We start from the raw sequence: 24,590 nt of genomic DNA, 5'->3' as shown, positions 1-24,590 counted from the left end.
AATTTAGATGTTGAACAGCAGCTTACTCTGTTCAATTCTACGTGTACTGAAATTTTAGATTCTATTGCTCCATTTAGGAGTAAGCAGTTTAAACCTAAGGCAGATCCATGGTTAAACACTGAAACTCGGGCTCTAAGACAAGTATGTCGGCGTGCAGAACGTAAATGGAAAAAAGATAAGTTGCATGTGTCATTGGAGATATTACGTAATTCAGTAACTAACTATCAAAGAGCTGTGAAAGACGCAAAATCAAAGTATTTCTCTGACGTTATATCTAGAAACTGTCAAAGACCTAAGATTTTGTTCTCCAAAATTAACTCTGTTATAAATCCTTCTCCTGATCTGCATTTCGATGACCCAGATACTGCTTGTGAATGCTTTTTAAGGTATTTTACAAACAAGATACATGAAATTAGACAGCATATCGTACCCATAAACTATGATCCTTCCTCTTTTCCGGTTTGTACTTCGTTTTTTAATGCCTTTGAAACCATCTCTTTATACTCTCTTAATGAACTGGTTATGAAGTTGAACCTAACCACATCTGGAACTGACGTAATTCCTGCACGCCGCCTTATTCAGGTTTTTGACACTGTTGGGCCCTTTATCTTAGAAATAATAAATAAGAGTATTTTCGTAGGATCTGTTCCAGATTATTTGAAGCATGCTACCGTTAAACCACTGTTGAAAAAATCTAACCTTGATGTGACCGTTTTTTCAAATTTTAGGCCAATTTCAAACTTGCCTTTTATCTCGAAAATTCTTGAGAAGGTAGTTTGTGTTCAATTATTGAATTTTTTAGAGTCTAATGGAGTTCTTGAATCTTTTCAGTCTGGTTTTAGGAGACGTCACAGTACAGAATCTGCTCTTTTAAGAGTGTCAAACGATATTTTATTATCTGTTGATTCAGGAAATTCTGTAATACTTTTACTGTTGGATTTGAGTGCCGCCTTTGATACGGTCGATCATGACATTCTTATTTCTCGCCTTGAATGCTGTGCGGGTATTAAAGGTCATGCACTGAATTGGTTCAAATCTTATTTGAATAATAGAACCTTTTCTGTTAGTGTAAATGGATGTTCTTCCTCCAAAGCACATCTGACGTGCGGGGTTCCCCAAGGATCTATTCTTGCCCCTATTTTGTTTTCTTTATATATGCTGCCTTTGGGCTCAATTTTAAGAAAACATAGAGTACTTTTTCATTTTTATGCAGACGACACTCAAATATATGTGCCCATTAAGCAAAATGATAATGCTGGTCTGTGTGCTTTAACTGCCTGTCTGTCTGACATTAAGGCTTGGATGTCCAAAAATTTCTTGCACTTAAATGAGAGTAAAACTGAGGCAATTGTGTTTGGACCGTTATCTTTCTCTGGCAGTTTAAGTCAAGTGTTGGGTAGCTTAGCTGCTTATGTAAAACCATATGTTAAAAACCTAGGTTTTGTTTTTGACTCTGCCTTGTTACTTGATAAGCAGGTAAATGTAGTTGTTAAATTGTGTTTTTTTCATTTGAGACTTCTGGCCAAAGTTAAAAGTTTTTTAACCTTTGGTGAGCTTGAGAGAGTAATTCATGCATTTATTTTCTCTCGTTTGGACTATTGTAACTCAATTTATATAGGCATGGGTCATTCCTATATGAACCGTTTGCAATTAGTCCAAAATGCAGCTGCAAGACTTCTCACTGGCACACGTAAATTCGAGCACATCACTCCCGTCCTACTCTCTCTGCACTGGTTGCCAGTTCATCTTAGAATAGAGTTTAAGATTTTACTTTTTGTTTTTAAGGCTTTAAATGATCTGGCACCTTTTTACTTATCTGAACTTGTGACTGTTAACATAGCTGCAAGATGTTTAAGGTCATCAAATCAGAAACTGTTAAAGGTTCCCAGATCTAGGCTAAAACGAAAGGGAGACCGGGCTTTTTCCATAGTCGGCCCCAAACTGTGGAATAGCCTCCCCTTATCTATCAGGATGATTACTACAGAATCTCTTTTTAAAATAAAACTTAAAACTCACCTTTTAGAAAAAGTTTATAATATGTGAGTCATCTTGAGCTTGTCTTTGTTGCATTTCTTTCCTCTGTATATACTACTTCTTGTGCTATATCATTCTATTTATCTGTTATCTGTTTTTTTTTGTTTTATTTATGTTTTTTTTTATTGTCTTTGTTTTAAATTATTATTATTATTTTTATTTTTTTGCTGTTGTAAAGCACAATGGTCAACGACCGTTGTTTTATTGTGCTATATAAATAAACTAAAAAAAAAAAAAAAAAAAAAAAATCCTGTGGTGTGGTTCAGTTGGTGATGTGGTTTAATGTTCACTAGAAACACATCAGATCCTCACAACAACAACAACTCAATACTGCGGTCAATATCAGACTCACATCTGCAGAAACACAGCTGCTTCAAACCCTTTTCAAGACAAATCAACAGATAATAGTTAATAGATATAGAAATCAACTCAGTATATACACAGTTCAATTACATTCAATAATAAAATGCTTATTTTTTAAGTACAAATATTTTTAAAAAGTGTTTTTCAAACTGTTTTCACCAAACATGAACATGTACATTTATTAGAAGAAATACACGTAAATGAAAAATGTAGATGACATGATTTATTAATGCTTGAATAATTCAATAATTTCATGTAAAACATATTTTTGTTAAAACTTTGTCCTCAAAATATCTATTAATAATTTTAATGTTTTAACATGCTAGTGACATTCTAGTCATGCAACAAACATGCTAGTAACATGTGATTATGCTAACAACAGGCCAGTAACTTGCTAATCATGCTAAAAACATGACAACAACAACTTGGTCATCATACTAGAAACATGCTAACAGCTTGCTTATCCTGTTAAAACATGCTACTAACATGCAAACCAACTCACTGCGTGTGAAAACTCCTGCTTTAATGAATGTTAAACTGTTTAAAGAAATGGTTAGAGAAAATACTCCACATAGAACTATTATTTTTAACAAATCGTTTTAAACCATTTTATTTAAGTGTTTTTTTGTTGAGAATGAAATTAATTTGTAAAACTAAAAGTAAAAATGTAGGAAAGCAAACCCTTTTATTTTAAAGTCTGAACAGACTTGTGATTGTGCATCTGTACATCAGCAACAGACAGACACAGAGCTAACTTAATATACAATTAAATAGAAGAACAATGTGTATTACATGTAAGAGAGATCATGTAAATGTTTTAATTTCACATTGTAGACTTGTTTTATATCTTTGACACATTTAAGTGCTGCACTTGACAATCACATTTAAACATTTGAATCATTATGGATGAGTTTAATACAAATATTATTAAACTGAAGAGCCAGACAGACTCATCTGAGCGTCTTCCTCCTGTTTCAGCTTTCAATAAAACAAAAGCATCATTTGCTTGAATACTAAATCAACATGAATCATTCTAACACACATGCTGCATTATTTGATTGTAAAGTCTGAGTCTCTTCACCTGTATGGATCACATTCACACATTTATCACACATTTCTTTCTCCTCATAGACACAGTAGTGAAGCTCTTCTGTGGATCCTCACCTGATGTTCACTGCTCCTTTCATCAGGATCCAACAACTAGGATAGACAGCAGTTATCATCTTTTGGTGAATGAAGTCTATCAGGGACTATTGGCATTGAATCTTAATCAACACTGTTAGGTGGAACAGAAAAGAGAGAAAAATCAGTGTTTAGTCTAACAAATCAGTTTCTTTAATTAAAATGTTGAAGTGTGATATAGATATACATAAGGCTTATATTGTCATTTATATAATTTCACACTATTACTAACCAAAAGAACAAATACTAATGTGATTTTGCCTCAAAACGAAACCCTTTCAGTTAAAGGTCCCATATCGTCAAAATCAAAATTTCCTGGCTTTTTTCATGATAACTAAGGTCTAGGGGCTATCTAACTACCATATGAGTTTCAAAACAGTCAATCCACAGTAAACTGCACACAGCCTGCTTAAAGTAGCTGTTCATTTTCACGAGCCGCTGTGACTTCCGTAACGATGTGACGTCCGATCGACTCAAGTCACCGCCTTCAGTCACAAACCAACGTCCCACCCTCCTTTTGTCAAACCCCCAGACAACAACGCATCCATTCCATTGAGCAACAACAACAGGAAAACAAGTGGAGAAAACCCTGTTCAGTCGATAGATGTCAAGCTACGATCATTGCACAGGCTTCAGAACAACGTTAATATAAGAGACCAGAGGCACGTCAACTTCAGCCTCTTTCACACAGCGATTCCGGTAAATACACGGATAATGTGTCCCACGATTTGTTACGGAATTGTTTAATTTGGTTCATTCACAGTTGTTTTCCGGAATCTGTGCATGCTTTGCACACAAACCATAAAGACATGTGACATTTGGATGTGAGATGTAATGCGACGCGTACGTTTCACTAAACTGAAACTAACCTGAACAAACTGTGCTTCAGCGCTGATAGTGAGGAGCTGGCTCTGCCTGATGATCGCTGCTTCATTCCACTTTGCACTTAACGTTATTTTTCGTTGTGAAGAGTCGCTTGATAACGTGCATCATTACTACAACACTGCCTTTAGGTTCTGGCTTTGGTTCACACAGTTCCCGTAATTTTCCAGAATCAGCGCGCATTGTGAAAGGGGCTTTACTAAAGCAACAGTTATGTAGCCTACTGCATTCGGTGTTTGTAAAAGAAAAAACATTAATGATCATTCTAAAATATCCTGTTGAGTATCAGCTCTCTCTATTGCTCTGAGCTCGCTTACGCTTACAGCATACATGACCGTAGTTACCTGTGATTGGCCTGGTTGTGCGTCACTCAGAAAACAACAGGCCAATCAGAAGAGAGGCTCATGAATATTAATTAGATGGGCCAAAATCGACCTGTTTTTGACAGAGCTCCTAAAAAAGGAGCTGTAAAAATATATTGAGATGGATTTTGGCACTTATACCGCAAATATATATTCTTAAGGACATCAACAAATAAAATAAACCTCCAGAAATGTGTACGATATGGGACCTTTAAATGTTCCACTAGTTAAAGCTGTTTTTCCTCTAGTTTGAACATTTGTATTGGTCTCAGTAAATAAGTGAAAGTAAAGTAAGTGTAAAGTAATGTGACGTGTTGCTTGTCAAAGTAAAAAAACACAAGAGACAGAGACATTGATCATGTGATGCTGGACGGCTGTGAGCTGAAGCTGGAATCTGCACTGATTTTACCAGCGTTTTCCTCCAATCTGACCAAATCTATTTCAAACTGGAATGATTCTGTCACGACCACACACAAAGGGAGAAGGTGAGTATCTTTCAAGGTATTTATTAACAAACATGCACAGTTCAACACACGTGCAAACGGGTGAATAAAGGTCTCTGTGGTCAAATCTTCAAACACAACACAACAGGTGAGTTCAAGTTCATAAGGATTATAGCGTTAGCAACAGTCACTTCCCTTTGACACGGTTAACGTGTTTCACAGGAGAACATCGGAGCAATCCACGAGGAGCACAGGAGAGACAACAGGAAGGGGAGAAGATCCACAGAGAGACATCTATGCAACTTCGATACCAGCCGCTGAGTGAATGTCTGGGGAGAGTATTTAAAGGGAGTGGTGATTGCTGGTGCAGGTGACGGTGATAGAACTCTGGTGATGGGCGTGGTGCAGTGATTGGGACTGAGGGAACGTGCTGAGGGTGTGACAGATTCACTATTACTGATGGCATTAATAAAGCAGCTGTTGTTGGATAAAGCTCTGACAGTCTGCTTTTGTTCTCTTTCCTGTTCAACATTTTGATCAACTTTACATTTCATTCTGACACAAACCCTTTGAAATAAAGCTTGATGATCGTTTGATCATCTCCTTTCACAAATATTTGAAAGTTAATATTTGTCCACATATCAGAGGTAATTGAAGATCTCTTTAATATCACAAAGTGAAGTTTACTCACCTCAGTTCACAGTTTGAGTCTCGTAGCACATCAATGAGCCGCTGCTTTGAGTCTCCAATCTCATTGACACTCAGATCAAGCTCTTTTAGAAACTGCAGTGCTTTTGTGTTTGTCAAAGACTGAGTTAAAGAAGAAACATCTGTAATGCCACAGTCATAAAGACTAGAAAGAGACAAACAGAGGAAGAGAAGATCATCTTACAAACAAATTATTAAGGAGAAGAATTTGACACAAATATAATGTGAACCCATGAACCCACTCATCATGAGATATTGAGTAGAAAGTGTTTAGGTTTAAACTGTTGAAGTGATTTTCATCATTTTGATTCTTGTATGTGAATGTTACTGACCTCAATCTCTCCAGTTTACAGTGTGAATCCTTCAGTACGTCACATAAGTCATTCACTCCTGTGTTTGTGATTTGATTATCGCTCAGGTTCAGTTCTCTCAGGTGTGATGGGTTTGATTTCAGAGCTGAAGTCAGGATGAGACACTGTTTCTCTGTAATACTGCAATAAATCAGACTGAAGACAGAAAGAGAAAGAACAATGACTCAGATCTATGATGATCATCAGCAAATGCTATACAGTCACTAATAAACCAGAAAAATCATGAAATCTTAATGATATGAAACAAACCAAGACAGGAGTATTTGAGGACACTAGTTACAATCCAAGTCTGGATTTGTCCACAATTTTATTAATTTAGATTAATATACAGGATTAATGTAGACACAAAAGAAAAATTAAATTCATAATAGTAATGCAAGACAATCTAATACATTAATAAATTATTTTAAGTTTTTTTAGAGTACATTCTCTAAATACACATTTCTAATAAAAGCAGATTTAGTGAAAGTAGCATTAGTCCAGTATAAATGTGACTGTCAGAATAATCTACTGTCATTTGTTACACTTGTTTTTATTCTGTTTTCACTTCTGTCTTGTTTCACAGCAAACATGTCAGATTTCAGCAAGTTTAATGCTCTTTCTAATACACATACAAACCCATGAACTAATAGTATTGCTGAATCTTTCTGATGATGGAGAAAAAGCAGAAGATGCAGCACTATAAATGATGTGACTTGAGTCTGTTGTCTTCAAATAATCTAAACAGTGAACTTTAATCTGACTGTAACTGCTGTACAGTATAATGATACTAACTCTAGTTTCTCCAGCTTGAATTGTGGGTTCATCAGTAGATCACTGAGGTTCTTCACTCCAGAGTCTCCTAGTTTATTCCTGCTCAGGTTCAGTTCTCTCAGGTGTGATGGGTTTGATTTCAGAGCTGAAGTCACAGCAGAACAACCTTCATCTGTCATTTCACAGTTTCTTAACCTACATTGACAGAAAGAGGAAGAGCAGAAAATAAGAAAATAAGTCACATAATTCACTGTGAGACACACGCATTTCAACCAGTTCACATGCTCTCACGCCACAGCTTGTATTTCTCACACTGAAAAGTAAGGGCTAACTTGTCCCGCTATATGGTGTTAATGGACGAGGTGCAGGCTTTGGAGAGAGAAGTACTCTGCCAAGCTCATAGCTGTCTTGAGAGTTAAATAGCATCTAACGTTACCAGCCAAAAAATTAGAATTAGCTGTTTTCTGGTATATTACGTGATCCCGCTACAATCACGATCGTCACTAGACAACATAGACGCAACACATGGGACAAGGCCAGCGGTGGAATCATTGTGGGGCTGCGGCTTTGTCTCGAAAGCGTTTAGTTCAGTTGAGGAGGTGGTCACGCTGTGGTCTCGGAGCGGATGTTGCTATTTGTTTTTACTAGAAACTAAATAAAAGCAGAAGGGTTTTTCATATTTATTTATTTATTTTTTTTTTTTACGATTCCTAGACAAAATCACTTGCCTGTGATCAAAGATAGTGAGCACTGATGTTGGGGATTATAGCCAAATTTGTGCAAAATGATTAGTTCTTCAACAGCTTTAACTAATTGTGGGCCTGAAATGAAGGAAAAGACAAGATAATTGGTAAATCTGCTAAAAAAGACAGACAAATTCATCCAAATAAAATAAATTGTTTTATATATTTCAAAACACAAATGTATCAACATTGTTGGGAAGGTTATTTTGGAAATAGGCTGTAATAGGCTACAGATACAATTTCCCTATTTAAAATGTAATTTAAAAGTAGTGTAACTATTTCAATTGCTTTAGAGGTAATGTAACATTACATTTGATTACTAAATTTCCCTATTTAAAATGTAATTTAAAAGTAGTGTCACTATTTCATTTGATTTAGAGGTAATGTAACATTACATTTGATTACTAAATTTCTAAGGAATGTTTTCAACTGTTAGTCCTTTTAAAAACTTTTTAAGCAGGCAGGTTTACCTTACAGTAGCACTCAACACTAATTACTGTCAATCTTTCATCACTTGAATTAGATTATAACAATTTAATTTTAAAGCACAGCCACCACAAAATCTTTAGCACCTCTGTTTAACTCCTGAAACATTGGTGTCTCTTATTTGAAAGCAAAATATTTACATGTAACCACTTTGTAATTGTAAACATTTTTAAAAGTAACTAATTTAACTCTATTTGTTATTTCTCAGTAACTGTAACAGATTAGTTAAATGTCGTTTTTAATTAAATTACACAATTACATGTAACTAATTGATCTAGCTAAGTTCAAGCCCCTACCGCTGTCATCAAGGCATCAAAGTGTGCAATAAACACTTGAAATACAAAATGACATTTGTAGGATTTCAGCGCGAATCAGACGATTTAGGAGAGTTGATTCGAAGTAAAAGCACTTCTACTGCCTCAAACTCCACAAATTCCACAAGAGGCCCCATCATAAATCTGACGTTCGATAGCCTGGCGCCAGACCGCCAGCCTGAAGCAAACCTAACTAAATAGGAACTTGCAACATTAACACAAATGGACCCTTGTTGATAATCCCAAATTTGGAGCAAGTAACCAAGATTAATTGTCAAAGAGATGCACATCTTGAACATCACATGAGGAAAATCACTAGTAGAGACTGTGCTTGGTTTGTTCCCCCTATCCACACACTGAGATTCCTTCCCTAACCTTTCGACCTTCCTGCTTAGAGAACAGACCCTCGCATTCCCAATACGGCCCAGAAAATGGCCTATTGAGATATATATGCACCCAAAATTATGCTAAAAAGGACTCATGAGCAACTCATCATTTCTATGTATAACTTCCTATTCATATATGTAACCTATACATTTGCCTATTATGTTTTAATCACTTATTGTGTTTGTCCCTTTTGATAACTATTGAATAGTTTAATGGTTTATATTGGTGTTTGATATGCCTGAGTTTGAAATGAGATTCTTGAAATGTTTCTATACTTCAATTCTTTGTAAAATGTTTTTTTAGTCTTGTTACCGAAATCATGTCCAAATTTAACTTTGCCAAAGAGCGGGAAAGTTGGGACCCAAGGGACTGATCACATGACATTGTGATTTATGGTTGGGAGGAGCAACCGACAGTCCCCTGAAGGTTGGACAATGTTAATTGGTCAAGACATCATTTTGGGAGGTGTCCAAAGGCTGAGTTTAAAAACTCAAGGACACCCTCAAAACTCTCTCTTGCAACTTTTCTTACTCCTTACAATGCTCTTCACGTGCTTCGCGCCGCCGCGTCTCGACGCCGCCTGGCCTGCATGCCAGCCTCCTCATCTAAAGGAAACATGATGAGAATCATTACACTTCTGTCTATTACTTTAATTCTTTTATTTCTTTCCGTTGAGAGTTTCGTGTCTAGTTAAGTTTGTGCAAGCCGCGACCGACTTAAACGTCTTCGTTGACCTGAACTTTAACAGCGCACGCACAACTCTCATATCCAGCCAACGCCCAAAAAGACATCACATTGACCGACCACCAACCAATCAGCAACCTCGGGAAAACCCTTTCTGGAACGAGCGACGAAAGGAATTCCCTCTTCACAGAAAAGGCTGACGCAAGTACAACTTCCAGGTTCAAACTGAACTGGTGCATTTGATAAAGTTTAATAAACTCTTTGAGAGACTCAATACGAGGGTTAATTAAGTGATTGATGGTTGTTCAGGTCTAAGCAATTGCACATATTGCTATAACTTGGGACTTCATATTTTCATTCCTTTAAACTCATTCTTTCCTCACTTTCTCTTTCTGCAACCTGTGTGAATGCGTGTGTTTATGTTAGTTTAGTTTGTATGTGTTAGGTTTATCCATTAAAATCATATTTTTATTAGAAAAGATAAGTATCTTGTGTTTTGTGCTTACAAGTTACTGTCTTAAACTGCTGATTTTGCTACTGTGCTAATATATAGTGTTTTCACTATATTCTGGATAGTAATATCCATTGCAGAGTTTCTGTTACATGGCTTGTGAATGAATCGCGGGTCGACTCTTTAACAGCCGTAAAACAGCGATTCTGTTCAAATTCCCTATTGAATCATATTCGATTCCCTTTGAGCTAAATTATAAATATGTAATTAATCCCTATTTACATCTTACACATTAGTAAGCTGAAATATGTACCCTCTCTCTTTCACAAACACACACACAGATTGACATTCATGCTATGAGCAAGTTCTGCAATCCTCCTGTATGTTTACAGTATGTGCATTGAGCTGATGTTTAGTTTGCTCGTTTGGGGCCAAATTTCTTTTTACACTTTTGATACACATGCATTTTTGAAATATTTAAAACCTTTTATATTTATGAATTTGACTTATCAGATCTACCAGTTGTTATATTTTTATTTTATGCTGGTTAATTATGAACAATAGATAGTTGAACATTTACCAAAAACTGGAGAGAATAGCGTGGGGCCGAGGGGCCGCTGCTGCAAATATTTGAGTGGCTCCTCCCCAAACAGATAAAATCTCACTCCAAACTTTTTCCAAAACTTGAGAGCCCTTATAAATACACAACTAGATCAACAAGCTCTTCAAGACAAACTTTAAGATGTGCTGAGAAAGTCTGAACCAGAATGTTTGAAAAAGTTTAGGAAATTTAAGAAGTTTAAAAGTACTAGTAGCCTATGCTTTTAGTTGTTTTAGCATAATTAGCAAGTCACTAGCATGTTTCTTACAAGACTAACATGTCACTAGCATATTACTAGCATGATTAGCATAATGTTAGCATGATTAACATGTCACTAGCACGTTGCTAGTATGATTAGCATGTTACTATTATGTTGTTAACATGATTAGCGAGTTATTAGCATGTTTCTAGCATGTAGCTAGCATGATTAACAAGTTGTTAGCATGTTACAAGCATGTTGTAAACATGATTAGATGTCACTAACATTTTGTTAACATGATTAGCAACTAGTTATTGGCATGTTTCTAGCATGACTAGCCTGTCACTAGCATGTTGTTAACATGATTAGCATGTCACTAAAAATTTGTTAACATGTTTAGCAATTAGTCATGACTACATGAGCCCAACAACAGTTTCTGTTTCTATTTCACTTTCAATTCAATTATTTTGACTCAACGCTTATAAACTACTTATATTTTTCATTCTTGTTCTGTTCTGAATGGCGGAGTAAGGGGGACTAAAACAGACTATAGCTATGTTTATAGTGTTGATAATGTTTGCAAACATTTCACTTTATTTACCGCTATATAAATATTTGTAAATACACATGTTGTCTGTTGTCTTAAACTAAACAGTGAACTTTAATCTGACTGTAACTGCTGTACAGTATAATGATACTAACTCTAGTTTCTCCAGCTTGAATTGTGGGTTCATCAGTAGATCACTGAGGTTTTTCACTCCAGAGTCTCCTAGTTTATTCCCGCTCAGGTTCAGTTCTCTCAGGTGTGATGGGTTTGATTTCAGAGCTGAAGACACAACAGAACAACCTTCATCTGTCATTTTACAGTATCTTAACCTACATTGGCAGAAAGAGGGAGAGCAGAAAATAAAAAAGGTCACTTAGTTTATCATAAGCAAATAAAACAGAGGAAAAAAGATCAACTTGTTTATTTCAGCAGATTACGGATTTCAGTTATTTTACCTGAACCAATAAAACCAAAGCATGTTAACTGATCATTAACTGACAAACAACAAGACTGTGGTCAGCACCGATAGCACACCGACATACAGCGCTGAATAACATCATAAATACACAACTAGATCAACAAGACACACTTTAAGATGTGCTGAGAAAGCCGGACCAGAAAGTTTGAAAAGTTTAAAGTAGTTTAAAAGGTTTAAAAGCAAGCTGCTAAAATGCTTTTAGTTGTTTTAGCATGATTAGCAAGTTAGGCTATTAATATGTTTCAAGCACAACTAATGTGTCACTAGCATGTTACTAGCATGATTACCTTTACGAAAATTAACCATGGTTTTTTTGTAATAACCATGGTTTAACTATAGTTTTTTATAGTACAAAATAAACCATGGTTTTACTACAATAACCATATTTAAACTATGTTTTTTGTTGTAAAACCATAGTAACTACAAAATACACCATGGTTTTACTACAATAACCATATTTAAACTATGTTTTTTGTTGTAAAACCATAGCAACTACAAAATTAACCATGGTTTTACTACAATAACCATATTTAAACTATGTTTTTTGTTGTAAAACCATAGCAACTACAAAATTAACCATGGTTTTACTACAATAACCATATTTAAACTATGTTTTTTGTTGTAAAACCATAGCAACTACAAAATTAACCATGGTTTTACTACAATAACCATATTTAAACTATGTTTTTTGTTGTAAAACCATAGTAACTACAAAATTAACCATGGTTTTACTACAATAACCATATTTAAACTATGTTTTTTGTTGTAAAACCATAGCAACTACAAAATTAACCATGGTTTTACTACAATAACCATATTTAAACTGTTTTTTGTTGTAAAACCATAGCAACTACAAAATTAACCATGGTTTTACTACAATAACCATATTTAAACTATGTTTTTTGTTGTAAAACCATAGCAACTACAAAATTAACCATGGTAACCCACAAAATAGCAGCCTATATGAATACACACAAATGTAAACAAAGAATATGTATTTATTGAAATTCATAATATTAAAGTAAGGCAAAGATAATAAATATGATATTTCATAATGTTCGAATGAGTTCAAATGTATTACATGTGACTAAGAATTCACAGAAATACGAACATCTATATATGGTATTATCCTGACGCGGCCCCTTTAAGAAATCCGAATGTAGCGCGCCTGCAACTGAAAATAACGGTCGAAGAGGAAAAGTAGCGAGTGATTAACGGTAATCCGTGTATCATTCGTCCTTTACATTTTCAATTGATAAATGAAAATCAAAAAATGAAAATCTGATTGTTTTTTTTTGTTATTTGATTTTGAATCAAAAATGAAAAATGAAAATTGTCTTGTTTTTCATAATTTAAAATTTCGTTTTGGATCAAAAATACAAAATTGAAAAGGGTCCACACAACAGAATCTGTTTTTAATATTTAATTGCTGGGTTGTGCGTCACCCGTTTCTGCCCGTTTCTGCCACTGAATAAAAAAAATATATAAACTTTTTTCTTCAGAATTGAGAGTTATAAACTCAGAATTGCGAGATATAAAGTCACAATTGCGAGTTATAAAGTCAGAATTGCGAGATATAAAGTCAGAATTGCGAGATATAAAGTCACAATTGCGAGTTATAAAGTTAGAATTGAGAGTTATAGTCACAATTGCGAGATATAAAGTCAGAATTGCGAGATATAAAGTCAGAATTCTGACTTTTTTTCTCGCAATTCTGACTTTATAACTCTCAATTCTAACTTTATAACTCGCAATTGTGACTTTATATCTCGCAATTCTGACTTTTGTTTCTGTTCATTTGTGACACTCTGGCAAATCACAATAGGAAACGTAGATCTTGTCTTGTTAAAACGACATATTATGTCATAAAAACGATATGATTTTCCCGTTATAGAAAATATATGATAACATGTGAGCGAGCTAGGCGATTGTCCACGCTGCCTTCGCCACAGTCCTGACATAAAGGAGGATCTGCACACTGCTGAAGTTATAGAAATACACTGTTTTAAGTATTTAATGTAATGGTTTCAGTTGTAGCAGCATGTTTATTAGAATCGGTCTACAACAACTGCACTCAGACCCAGAGGATATGACTAACAGCAAATCCAATACTATCCAAAAGAAATAAAGAGAAATGACAAATGATTTGATTGTATTATGATGATGATGAGGAGGATTTCGTTCTGTTTTAAAATGGGAAAAACATAAGCCAGAATTTTCATATTTTTTGTTCATTTTTCGTCTTTACCATCTGTACCATCATGCAGAATAAATGTTTGTCTAATGTACCGCTCTGCAAATTATTCACAATAACGTTTCTTCATAATAGTTGGCTATATTTCTTGCAACTATACATCTCATATAAAGCGCAACACTGCACTTCTCGGGTGGGCGGATTACAGAGGAAATAAATGTAAATGTCTTCTTTATTTTATGTACTTCCACAATAACAACACAACGTTATAAAATGCTTTTGTAAAAATACAGGGTGCGCTGTCGCAATGTCTATAGACAGCTTGAAATGTCTACTTCAATAAAACAATAGAAAACAAATTGTGTTCATTTAATTCCTATAAATCCAACAAGAGGTAGTGTACAGTCTTTCTCGTGTGAGTTCATTATCTGTGACCTGTACCTGTGCTTACACCCAGAGCCAGCGCAGCCTATTTCCACAGCGTAAAGCCTGGAATTTAACCCAGAAGAACAACCCGATGCCACCGCTTGATTCAGCTAAAGATATAATGTAATAATATATAATAAATAGTATATAATTTATATATAATCAGACTAAGTATCAAGGGTGCCTATGTTAAACAAATATTAAAGCCATAGCTCATTTGTTTTACCCACGAACAAAAATACAAAATAATAATAATAATAATAATAATAAGATATGATTATTAGGCGTATAATAATTTTTAGATAATATTTCTTTAATTCTTTCTGCTCATATTTCGATTTGCAGTTACATCAAACTTAAGTGATCCAAATAAATATCCCAAGTTTAGAGAGGATTATTCAGAAATGTTGATAATCTTAAATTAGATTTTATAATAAAAATAAATTAATTACTTAATAATAATAATAATAATATGATTTGCCTATTATTAATATTTTGTTTTGTTTGACTATAGACATAAGGCGCGACAGCGCACCCTGTATTTTTTTTTTCAAAAAATTAGCATATTGTGATAAAGTTCATTATTTTCTGTAATGTACTGATAAACATTAGACTTTCATATATTTTGGATTCATTACACACAACTGAAGTAGTTCAAGCCTTTTATTGTTTTAATATTGATGATTTTGGCATACAGCTCATGAAAACCCAAAATTCCTATCTCAAAAAATTAGCATATCATGAAAAGGTTCTCTAAACGAGCTATTAACCTAATCATCTGAATCAACTAATTAACTCTAAACACCTGCAAAAGATTCCTGAGGCTTTTAAAAACTCCCAGCCTGGTTCATTACTCAAAACCGCAATCATGGGTAAGACTGCCAACCTGACTGCTGTCCAGAAGGCCATCATTGACACCCTCAAGCAAGAGGGTAAGACACAGAAAGAAATTTCTGAATGAATAGGCTGTTCCCAGAGTGCTGTATCAAGGCACCTCAGTGGGAAGTCTGTGGGAAGGAAAAAGTGTGGCAGAAAACGCTGCACAACGAGAAGAGGTGACCAGACCCTGAGGAAGATTGTGGAGAAGGACCGATTCCAGACCTTGGGGGACCTGCGTTAGCAGTGGACTGAGTCTGGACTAGAAACATCCAGAGCCACCGTGTTCAGGCGTGTGCAGGAAATGGGCTACAGGTGGCGCATTCCCCAGGTCAAGCCACTTTTGAACCAGAAACAGCGGCAGAAGCACCTGACCTGGGCTACAGAGAAGCAGCACTGGACTGTTGCTCAGTGGTCCAGAGTACTTTTTTCAGATGAAAGCAAATTTTGCATGTCATTCGGAAATCAAGCTGCCAGAGTCTGCAGGAAGACTGGGGAGAGGGAAATGCCAAAATGCCTGAAGTCCAGTGTCAAGTACCCACAGTCAGTGATGGTCTGGGGTGCCATGTCAGCTGCTGGTGTTGGTCCACTGTGTTTTATCAAGGGCAGGGTCAATGCAGCTAGCTATCAGGAGATTTTGGAGCACTTCATGCTTCCACCTTTATGGAGATGAAAATTTCATTTTTCAGCACGACCTGGCACCTGCTCACAGTGCCAAAACCACTGGTAAATGGTTTACTGACCATGGTATTACTGTGCTCAATTGGCCTGCCAACTCTCCTGACCTGAACCCCATAGAGAATCTGTGGGATATTGTGAAGAGAAAGTTAAGAGACGCAAGACCACACTCTGGATGAGCTTAAGGCCGCTAGCGAAGCATCCTGGGCCTCCATAACACCTCAGCAGTGCCACAGGCTGATTGCCTCCATGCCACGCCGCATTGAAGCAGTCATTTCTGCAAAAGGATTCCCGACCAAGTATTGAGTGCATAACTTGTAACAGTTACCTGTACTGAACCTTACATAAAGAAAAGAAGGGGGATCAATCACCATCAAACATCACATTATATTTTCCAAGAAGAGCATACAACTTCAACATCGAACATCACAACATCTGAACCATAAGCAATAATGTAAACAGTCCATTCGTACTGAGTGGCAAAAACCTTTTTAAATGTCCAACCAGCGTTGCAGACCCGAGTTACCATCAATGTCCTTGGTTCATCACATCATTGTAGAATGATGAAAAGGCTGATGAAAGGCTAAAGTCCAAGATCATCCGCAGCTTTAAAGTAGTTCAAAGGAAATTCCAAAGTCCAGGTGAATGGTACATCAGCAACGATAACCAGTTGAGATGCCCTCAACATTAAGCGGATAAAAGAAACCCTCTAAGCAAAACAAACCAAACAATACAACATGAGGCTCAGTAAACAAAATACATTTTCCACTAGAAACCTCTGATAAATCTACAGAAACAATAAAGCAACTCACGTTGAGATGTTGAACCCAAAAGTTCCTCAACAAGGGTTTGAAAAAGCATAAAGAGAGCAAACACTCTCAGCTCACAAGTGCCCTCATTCACACTTCCCACTCCTCTTATTCTCTGATCTAGAGAAACTTCCTTTGATACCAACTCCCTTGCACCCTCTCATGATCGGGAGTAAAATTACAACTTAAAATACAAAAACAGGTAACAGTTTACTAGATCTGTTACACACCCCCCCTCTCAGAAGAAGGCCTGACCTGGCCGTAGAACCTTTTCAAATTTTCTACATGGTAGGTCTCGACCTGCTTGGGATCGGCGGACATCTCAACTTTGTAATTTATATTATTCAGCTGCTTTAAAATTTTGGCAGGCCCTTGCCACTTAGGAGCTAGCTTGGCTGTAAAGGCATCCCCTGCACGAGACAACGGATGAGTACGAACCCAAACCAATTCCCCTTCTCGGAAGGTCTCTTGCCGTCTCTTTCGGTTGTAGTACTTACGTTGTTTGCTTTGGGCTTTTGCAACATTCCCTTTCACTTTTTCCAGAAGTGACTGCTGGCGCTCAATAACTTCATACGCAGATTGGTCAGGATCAGGAGAGCGATACTGGAATAGTTCAAGGGGTCCTTTCAACTTACGTCCCAGAGCAATTTCTGCTGGAGTATAGTTTGTACTCTCCTGCCAAGATGAATTGATTGCAAACCTGAACTCATGGATCCACTGATCCCAATTCCGATGATTATCCTTGACATATGATGCAATCATGGTCTTGAGAGTTCTGTTCACCCTTTCTGTCAAATTAGTCTGCGGATGGTACGCAGTGGTGAGTTTTTGAATTGCACCCCATTGTCGACAGGTGGCGTTCAGAAGTTGTGACGTAAACTGAGGTCCTCGGTCCGACACCAAATAAGTAGGTACCCCCCATCGGGTAAAGATTTCCTTAATGAGAATGTTAGTTATCAAAGGCGTTTTAGCTGATCGCAAAGGGAATACCTCGACCCACTTGCTACAATAATCCACAGTGACCAGCAGATACTCGTTCAGTTTCTTCGGAAACGGACCCATAAGATCGACACCAATCATATATCCAGGTTCTTTCACAGGAGTAGATTGAAGAGTTCCAGAAAGTTTGGATATACGTGGCTTGTATTGCTGACAAATTTGGCATCGTCTGCAATAATCCCATACATCCTGTTGAACCCCTGGCCAATACACCACATTGAGCAGCCGACGCAATGTTTTCATGCGCCCAAGGTGCCCGCTCAAAGGATTATCATGTGCAAAATGGAGAAATTGCTGTCGTAGATCTTCTGGGATGATTACTTGCAAGGTATGTCCCTTCTGACCATCAGGGATACATCTAAACAGAAAGTCATTTTGTACAACATAGTGGATACGTTGAGGATCGACAGGGTTACGCTTTGCTTCATCCCACAGAAACTGCAACGATTGATCACCTTTCTGGCCTCGACCAAGTTCTTCCCAGTTAATTGGTAAATCTCCATTCACATCCTTTGCTTTGCATACAACAATACACCCGAGTGGCTTTTCTTCAGGTATTGCTCGAGACAGAGAATCAGGTACTACATTACATCTTCCTTTCCGATACATCACAGTAAAGTCAAACTCTTGGAGTCTAATAGCCCACCTGGTAAGTCTTGAGGTCGGGCGAGGATGGTTGAAAACCCAAGTAAGTGCGGCATGATCTGTTAGCACTTCAAATGGTCTCCCTTCTAGGTATTGACGCCACTTCTCTACCGCCCAGACTACAGCAAGACACTCTTTCTCTGAAACTGCATATGATTTTTCTGCTCCTTGAAGCAGCCGTGAGGCATAAGCAATAACGTGCTCTCCCCTCTCTGAATCTTGAGTCAGTACAGCCCCAAGTCCAAGGTTGCTCGCATCCGTTTGCACTTTGAATGGTTTACTTGCGTCTGGAGGCATGAGAATCGGGGCTTTTTGCAGAGCATCCTTTAAGTCCTCCAAAGAATGTTGACACTCTTCAGACCAGTTCCAGGATACACCCTTCTTTTTGAGGGCATGAAGTGGGGCAGCCCGTTCTGAGAAATGCGGGATAAAACGGTGGTACCACCCAGCAAGACCTAAGAACCGCTCAACCTCCTTAACATTTTTAGGTGTAGGGAAATCCCTAACAGCACCTACTTTGGAATCCTCCGTCTTGATCCCTTCCTCTGAAATGACGTGTCCTAGGAAAGTCAACGATTTCCTTACCAGTTTGCACTTCTTAAGGTTAAGCGTCAGGCCAGCTGATTCCAACGCAGCAAATACCTTCTTTAGATCTTGAAAGTGTTGCTGGACATCCCTAGAGTATACGACAATATCGTCTATGTACACAAAACAGCACTTGCCTATCAACTCTTGCAGAACTTTATTCATCAGCCTCTGGAAAGTTGCTCCAGCATTTTTTAACCCAAAGGGTAAACGAATAAACTCATACTGGTTGTACTTGGTGACAAAAGCCGTCTTCTGGATACTACTTTCATCCATCCCCACTTGCCAGTACCCACTTCTAAGGTCTAAGGTACTGAATACTGTAGCTCCGAAGACAGACTCCAAAATATCTTGTATTTGGGGCATTGGAAAGCCATCCAAAGGAGTCTTAGCATTCAGTGCTCGATAATCCACACAGAAACGCATACCTCCATCTTTCTTGGGCACTAGCACTACTGGAGCAGCCCATGGAGATGTAGAAGGTCGTATTATACCTTTATCTAACATGGCTTTGACTTCTTCATCAATAAAATTTTGCTTATTGACTGAAACGGGATAGGCTCTTTTACGTACTGGAATAGAATCGCTGGTTAGGATCTGGTGCTTAATAATAGATGTTTGGCCCAACACATCCGTACAGACAGTTGGCCAATTAAACAGCAATCCCTCTAAGCACCTTTTCTCTGCCCGAGAAGCATCAGCATGATCCACCAAATCCTTGATGGCACTTACGGTATCACTGCAAACTCGCACTATCGGCAGTGCACAGTATATGTTAACAGAGGGTGGTTGATCATAGCAAGAGAAAGGATGTGATGTTTCCTTCTGTCCAGGCAACAAATATGTGGAGGTGTCAAAATCCAAATTGATTCTACATGACACAAGGAACTCAAGGCCTAAGATGAAAGGAAAAGCCAAGTCTTCATCCTTCATGATGAACAGGCGCAATAGGTTTGTGCACCCTTGCAGGGTACATTCCCAGGTTACTTCACCTAATGCCCTCTGGACATGGCCGTTGGCAAGGACAAATGTCTGTCCCCGACTGGACTGCCAAGACTCAGACTCATCCTTCCTTCTTCTCCACAGTGACTCCTGGATCAATGAGTATGAGCTGCCTGTATCCACAATAGCTTCACAAGGCTGGCTACGCAAAATTACCGTCAAGGTAAGAAGTTTGACATTACCTCTTGTCAGCAATGCCATGCTGTGGCTCCCAGGCTTACCTCCACTGGATTTATCAGGGCCTCCTTTTTTTAGAAGCTCTCTCAGCCTGCCGCTGCTTCCAGAAGGCCCTCTCCTCAGCAAGGTCCCTTTCCACCAAAGTTCCTGTGCGTACAAGGTCATCAAAAGTAATTACTGTTCCTCTTAAAATACTCGCAAGACGGGGATTACAGTTTCTCAATGTAGCCTGCAGAATTTCCTTCTCTGACATTATTGGTTTAAGTCTAAGGCATAAGGCTCGATACTGAAAGGCAAATGATCTTAAATCCTCATCAATTCCTTGTTTTCTTTCTCTTATCCTCCTTTCCACTTCAACCTCATGATCATCAGGTAGGAAGGAACGCAAAAAGGCAGTTTTGAACTGGCTCCATGTTTTAACATGTGCCTTTTCGGCAACCCACCAATCCTTGGCTGTGTGTGTTAGCACAGATGGCAATGTAGCTAATATCTCAGCATCGCTCATGGGACGTACAGCTAAATACTCTGCACATTTCTCTAGATAAGCAATTGGATCTTCATCTATTGAGCTCCCAAACTTAGGGAATTCTATTTTTACAGCCATTTTACAAGGCAATTGGTGTAGCAGGGAGGGGAACTGTGCATGTGGTGTTGTTGTAGTAGTTGGTGTAGAAGTAGCTCCAGGTGTAAGACAAATCAAAGATCTGAGATGGTTGTCTCTTCTTTTCATGCAATCCATCACAGCTTTTCCCATGTCTTGCAATTGGTCCTCTAAAGATTTCTTTAGGAGACTACTCTTTTTATCTACTAAATCAGTAAGTCTCTCCTCCAATTTGATCAGACTTTGTGTGTCAAATGATGTCTGAATGCTCATTAGTTTAGCCAAATCTAGCATCTGTCCTTCTATAGCAGCCAAACGACGGTCATACTGCTGAAGACAGTTCTGAACATATCTTTCCAATCCCTGGACACATTCTACACTCTCTTTCTCCATTTGATCTATTCTGAGTGCTAGTGGACTCACCTTTGTTGCAATGGTCAAACTAATCAAACTTTCCTCATCCTCTTCCTCACCTGGTAGAGGTGGTGGAGGGGGTAGATCACTTAAGTCACGGTTCTCTTCTGGAGCAGTCACCCCTCTCTCCGATTCTAAATACAAACTGCTGAAAGAGTGTATCAGCTCTTGAACTGGCTCACGTCGGGTCGTGAAAGGCTCAGAGGTATAGTCTGGATCCATTTCCATTATTTGAAGGTTGACTTTTTTTGTATTAAAAACACTTTTTTTATTGGTCGGATGAAATATGCTAATTTGAGATAGGAATTTTGGGTTTTCATGAGCTGTATGCCAAAATCATCAATATTAGAACAATAAAAGGCTTGAACTACTTCAGTTAGTGTGTAATGAATCTAAAATATATGAAACTCTAATGTTTATCAGTACATTACAGAAAAAAATGAACTTTATCACAATATGCTAATTGTTTGAAAAGGACATGTATTTTCTATAACGGGAAAATCATATCGTTTTTATGACATAATATGTCGTTTTAACAAGACAAGATCTCCGTTTCCTATTGTGGTTTGCCAGAGTGTCACAAATGAACAAAAACAAAAGTCAGAATTGCAAGATATAAAGTCGCAATTGCGACTTTATATCTCGCAATTCTGACTTTATAACTTTCAATTGCGACTTTATATCTCGCAATTCTGACTATATAACTCGCAATTCTGAGAAAAAAAAGTCGCAATTTTTTTTTTTTTTTTTTTTTTTTATTCAGTGGCGGAAACGGGCTTCCATAGGGTGACGCACAACCCAGCAATTAAATATTAAAAACAGATTCTGTTGTGTGGACCGGTCCGTGTACTTTTTCGTTCATTCATTATTCTATTTTGGAATGAAAGATGAAATTTAAAAAAGGGTGCAGCTCAGTTTTTTGTTTAAAAGAAAAAAAGCAGAAATGGCTGTTTTTTGTTTTCAAAATGTATTGTTTTCATCAAATAATAGTATTAGAAAATTGGACGCATTTCCGATTGTTTTTTAATTTGTAATATTTATTTGTACATTTACTGTATTTCATTTGACTGATCCTATCTTTACCTGGAAGTAAATTACACTGTCCTGCGGGTATCAGTGTGTAACGGGTGTTTTGGGTTTTGTTTTGGGGTTTTGTTTCATGTTCATGTTTTTTAATTTGTATTTGGTTCATGCTGTTGTGTCTTGCTTCCCTTGCCCTTGTGTATTCCTTATTGGTCCCTTTGTTCCATGTGTCTTGTTCTGATTGGTTGTCTTTGTTGCTATGGTCTTGTTCCTTGTTTTTCATTGGTTCATTCTTGTCATGTGTCCCTCATTGTCTGTAAAAATAGCCCTTGTGTTTTAATGGTCCTTGTCGCGTATTAATTTTGTAACCTGCTGTTTGGTGAGTGTCTGTTTTCAAGTTTATATCAAGTCTGTTCAAGTCAAGTCTGTCGAATCAAGTCTGTTTCATGGCAAGTCAAGTCTGTTCAAGTCAAGTCTGTCAAGTTAAGTTAATGTCAAGTCATTGTCTGGATTATGTTTCATGTTTGGATTTATGGACTATGGATTCACTGTAAATATACTGCATTTGGGTTCTCACACATTTCGCCGTCTCAGTGGACTGTTTGTTACACAGTGATGCGCGGGTTGATCCGAAATGAGCGGGTGCCCGCGGTTACGAGTCATCCAAAAATTTTTGTAATGATCTTCGGGTCGAGGTCGGTCGGGTCGTTTGAAATAAAGATGCCAATTAAACCTTTGTAATTTATATAGTACTACACACACTTTTCTATGAAATACATAGACCTACACTTTATTGGCTGAATAATATTTAGGCAACCTTTTGAATGTTGAGCGTTATTAACTGTTATTAACCGATTTACCAACACGTTGAACTGAGCAATGCCATTGTAGGCTTCTTCTAAACACATATAGCTCAGCTCAGTAATGTCAGCTTTATGTATTTTCTGAGAGGGGGTGGGATTTTTGTTGGGAAAGTCAGGGGAGGGAGAGACGCACACTTGGATTAGACTGGATAAACACATGCAGCATCAATCGTTAAGAAAATGGCATTCCTAATAAATGTCTCGAATATTTTGATTATGTCCAATGTTTCTCTTTCTTTTTGGAATTATTAGACACATTTCACTATGTCTTTTCAAATGCCTAAGTATGTTTAATTTCCTTAATTATAAAATTCAGCACTATTTTTTTTACATTTATTCAAGCAATAATATATAAATTATCTCATGTATATGCTTGTTTAAAACCAGGGATTAAAACGAATTCCGAATAAAAACTGTATTTTTTCTTTACATTTCCAGAGAGCGAAACGAACGAAATTAAGCATTACTTAATAAATTCAAGGCACTATAATTTCCTATTATTAACAACTATTATAGCTACACAATAAATATATACGAGCCAATGGCAATTAAATGCATGGATGCATAGTCAGATAATGAATGAAATGCAACTGTTCACGAACAGAAGATTGTCATCCGTGCATTTAATTGCCATTGGCTCGTGTGATAGTAATATGGATCTTAGTAGTATTTTAAGTGATACTAGACAATAATAATTGATACTCACCAGTGATGCGCGGGTCAATGTATAAGCAACCCAAACCCGACCGACGTTTTCAACTAACCCGCCCTCAACTCGGATATATATATATTAGGGGTGGGCATAGATTAATTTTTTTAATCTAGATTAATCTAGATTAAATTTTGGAATTAATCTAGATTAATCTAGATTAAAATGGCTAATTTGAATTCTGCTGAAGGCATTCAGAATATGTGTGCTACCCAAATAATGACTAAAAGTAAGTCTTTGAAAATGGATCATAAAGCTCATAAAGCTGTTCTATGATAATTTGTTGATGAAAATAAATTATGTTCAATTAGATGTACTTGTGTTTACTAACTAACTAACAATGAAATTATTTTTTCTACCTATTAGATTGTGTTTTTTTAACGTCAACACCTACCCAACACATTACATGTTACACCGTACTTTTATTTTGACAGGTTGCCGTGAAGTTTCTGTGTCATACAGTATGATATGATGCTAGTTTTCTCAAATGAAACGGTAAAAGTGACACAGCAGTTTGGGAGATTGAGTTTATCTGTTCATGTGAGATGAAAATGCCAAAAATTAGCGGGAGCGTCACGTGTGTTTCAGTATGCGTGTAGTA

At 37.1% G+C, this 24,590-nt stretch overlaps 1 protein-coding gene across 1 annotated transcript in view; it reads right to left on the bottom strand.

Annotated features, from left to right (window-relative positions):
* Positions 1-3,448: 3,448 nt before the first annotated feature.
* LOC141337891 (NACHT, LRR and PYD domains-containing protein 3-like) overlaps positions 3,449-24,590 on the bottom strand; it is an 89,221-nt gene continuing 68,079 nt past the window's right edge. Inside the window, exon 12 of the mRNA XM_073843467.1 lies at positions 3,449-3,673. Coding sequence (XP_073699568.1) covers positions 3,664-3,673 — 10 coding nt within the window. The 3' untranslated portion in view covers positions 3,449-3,663. The remainder of the gene's footprint in view (positions 3,674-24,590) is intronic.

The sequence above is a fragment of the Garra rufa genome, chromosome 7 (assembly GCF_049309525.1).
Source record: "Garra rufa chromosome 7, GarRuf1.0, whole genome shotgun sequence".
NCBI classification, from domain to species: Eukaryota; Metazoa; Chordata; class Actinopteri; order Cypriniformes; family Cyprinidae; genus Garra; species Garra rufa.
This window is presented reverse-complemented; position numbering and strand designations above follow the sequence as displayed.